The 3,418-nt window shown below is 39.9% G+C and overlaps 1 protein-coding gene across 2 annotated transcripts in view; it reads right to left on the bottom strand.

The window, feature by feature from the left end:
- Positions 1-463: 463 nt before the first annotated feature.
- Positions 464-3,418, bottom strand: part of DERL1 (derlin 1) — a 17,617-nt gene continuing 14,662 nt past the window's right edge. For both annotated transcript variants that reach the window (XM_027891674.1, XM_027891675.1), the window contains exon 8: positions 464-3,176. In XM_027891674.1, coding sequence (XP_027747475.1) covers positions 3,038-3,176 — 139 coding nt within the window. In that variant the 3' untranslated portion in view covers positions 464-3,037. The remainder of the gene's footprint in view (positions 3,177-3,418) is intronic.

The following is a 3,418-nucleotide window of genomic DNA, read 5'->3' as shown; positions in this document are numbered from 1 at the left end:
CTCCAAATCAGTTGAGGTAAAAGCCTCGAAAGGAATTCTGGCAGCTTTGCACATCTGTCTGGACAGAGAGGGTACTGCAGAATCCCAAGCTTACCCCTGGAAAAGTACATGATCTGTATCAATCCCACAAAGTTTAAGGGTGAGTAGAAGGACACTTTCTTCCAGAGGACAAAGGATTAATAATCAAGCAGACAAAAACCAGCTGTAAAATGGTGATAGTCCAGGAAAGACACAGACTGTCAAAACTCATGGTATAAACAGAGGCAAAGAAAATGCCTTTATGATTTTGCAACTGATCAGAGAAGACAAGACTCCCATCCAAAAGCAGATAATTTTCTTGAGTACTTTTATCAACAGCAGGAGGTGGTGTCTCAGTGCAGCTGTCATACAATCCCTTGGAGATGTGCAGACTACAAGGGCTTATCTTAAACTGAAATATGATTTAGCAAAACAGAGACAGTAACAGAGATTAAAATTTTAATTTAAAACTTTGCCAACAAAAATTGATTACAAAAAGGGGAAATTATCTGTACAAAATAAGAAAAAAGGTACTCATTTAACAAGAGACTGCCATTGTCAAATGTATGTGGGGGGACAAACAGTGCTTCAGGTCAAGTGACAAAGTGAGAAAGTAAACAAAGTGAGCTCGTAATATGGAATTCCGAAGTGAATTTTCCATAAACAAAGTAAATTGACCTGAAGCAGCTCAAAAGCTAATCAAAGTTTATAAGAAGTCTATATTCCTTGCTAACCTTTTCCTCTTAATTTAGAGAAGGAGGGTGGACTAGAAAGCAAGACCCAGCACAGTGCAACAGGCCAGGACAATTACTTTGGCCATGCTTTCACTCACTCAAGCCTTCCTTCAGGTCTTCCATACAAAAATAATCTACAAATTCAGTGTGCCAAGGCTTCAGCTTCACTTAACAGTTGGGTCCTGACTCAAAATAAAGACAAATACTTTGGGCACAGTGATATTACTATGACTAAAAAGACCAGCTGTACCATGACTCCTATCAAAATGATGGTTCTCAGACTGTTCAAGTTCACACCAAATAAAAGCTGTTGGTCAGTGATAAATTTGTATTTACAACACTGCACTCCTCTTTTCTACCTACATTTTATACAACGAAAGACACGAGCATCTTGAAAACTCATCACTCAATAGATAAAAATGGCAGGTGATTGCTGAACTCCAACTGCTGCAAAATAAAACTTAAACATACAATTGTAATAAGACCATTACCAGTTTTCTACATTTTTGCACAAGCCAATCAACATCATTGAGTTGCAGTGAAGAAATGGAACATGCATTTGTTTCAAGCAGGCCGGCTGAAAACTTCCAGTCCGACTGCTTATTTTCCATTTGGCTTCCCCTCACGTAGTATTTACAAGTTTTTACACCTTCAGAACCCAGATTTAGTGAAGAAACAAAGCAGTAATAAAAATGTTTCAGCCCAGATTCACTTCACCTACTTACAGATACCTGAGATACCTAAGTTGGGGCAGAACAGCTTTCTGTGCCCTAATCTACCCAGTAGAATGACAGACAAGTGATAAAGGGCAATTCAGTCAGACTTGAAACTCATCCTAGTGACAGTGCTCTCCTTCCTCCAACTATAAAACAAAAAAGTGAGCAACTACATTCTGACTTAGAAGTATTGGTTAAGCTTTGAGTAATTGTGTTCCTATGTGAAGTGCTGGATTTAAGTGAACCTCAGCCTGACCTGGCTCACTAGCAGCTCCCTCCAAGGGGGGTCGGGGACAGCTGTCTTCAAGAATGCTGTGAGACATGCACGAGTCCTCCTTACAGCTGGCAAAGCTGGGATAAGTAAGAAGTTTGCTTAAGTCCATGCAGCAAGTCAGTAACAAGCTGGCATTAGAGATTCCTGGATCTTAGCCATGTGCTCTGCCCATGGGAACCCAGTGCAAGGAAACTACTGTACAGAATCATTCCCTTTTCCATGTAATAATTTTTTACCAAAAAAAAAAAAAAATAAAAAAAGCACAGCTAATAATAAACAGTGTATACAGTTTCTTATTTGACAATGAAAGAGTCCTGCAGTAAAGCAATCTGTTCTATTGTATCTTGACCTGCAAAAAATTATTTCCAGCTTTGATTCTTTGATGTCTTAAAGCTTTTAAGAGAAAGATGAAGATTCAGTTAAACAGTGCTGCAGTCAGTACCCTTTGCATTAACCACAATGATATGTTACATTTTTCTAGTTTAAGCAGCATTTATGCTACCCAATTTGGCAATCAAAATAGAAACCTTGAAGCCAAGAATTCACAGATCTTCGGGAAAAACAAAAAAACTAGACAATTTCAGTTTTAACAGAATAAGCCTTGTAACATGCCATGAAGAGTTCAGAGATTTCAATTCTGTGAATACCTGTTACTGACATTTCAAACAAAAGCCCTCTAATTCTTAGGCTTGCCCAGCCCATGATGCAGCAGATCAGACAAATGCTGCATAGCAAGGAAAAAAACTCTCCTCAAAACACAGCTTAATAATGGAAATGAAACATTTGCAATTTGCTTTATGAATGCAGCAGAGAGATACCACTAAAATAATGTTTCCAAAGAACCTGGGACTTAAACACAGCTATGGAAAAGGTCAGCTTCCTAAACTTGGGGGCTTGTTTGAGCCATCTGCCTCACACTGGATCCTTATTTTAACATGGTCAACAAAGCTTTTAATATACCAGGTGAGACAGAATACCATCAGCTTGTTCCATCACATGATGGAACAGGACAGCCAATGAGTCCTGTTGTGACAGACAGACAATACTGTATAAAGAAGGCTTATTTTTAATGGCAGAATCAAATTGGACACTACTGGCTAACCCGGAGCAAGATCTACATTTTTTCCCTTCTGGAGTTTTTAATTTTCTCTTCAAACAGAAACATTCCTTCTAATCAGTTAAATCCAAGAGTACTACAGAGAGCTCAGTTCTTTAGGCATGCTCTGCACCAGGAAGGGTCGGTTCTACATCCAGTTAAAACCGAAGAGTTGATGTTTTCCAAGGGCAGGAGTTCTTCACTGGTCACCTAGTCGGAAACCTTGGCCCCAGTTGTGTCTTCCACCACCCTGCTGATCTTCTGCAGCTCTTCTCATGCTGGCAGGAGGAACACCAAACCCCGACACTCCTCCTCTCCTGTTTGGCAGCCAGCGGTAACTAGGACAAACAGGAGGAGGAGTTACAGAAACAGCTGTACCCTGGGGGTAAATGACAGACTACTTTTCCATGCACTTCCTCTTAGCTGACAGACTTTGCAATAAAACTGGCTTTTCACAGTAGAAATTCAGAGACTTCTTTCCAAATCTAAGCCCTCAGCACACTGGGAAATGGGAATACCGGGGAACTTCCATTTCTGGGATATGTATGGAATCAAGAGAATTGCACATATCCAACAAGAC

The sequence above is a fragment of the Empidonax traillii genome, unplaced genomic scaffold, assembly GCF_003031625.1.
Source record: "Empidonax traillii isolate 1590-97213 ecotype Southwest subspecies unplaced genomic scaffold, ASM303162v1 scaffold325:size649781, whole genome shotgun sequence".
In the NCBI taxonomy this organism is placed as follows: domain Eukaryota; kingdom Metazoa; phylum Chordata; class Aves; order Passeriformes; family Tyrannidae; genus Empidonax; species Empidonax traillii.
The sequence above is the reverse complement of the archived record's forward strand: the minus strand, read 5'-3'. Positions and strand labels throughout refer to the sequence as shown.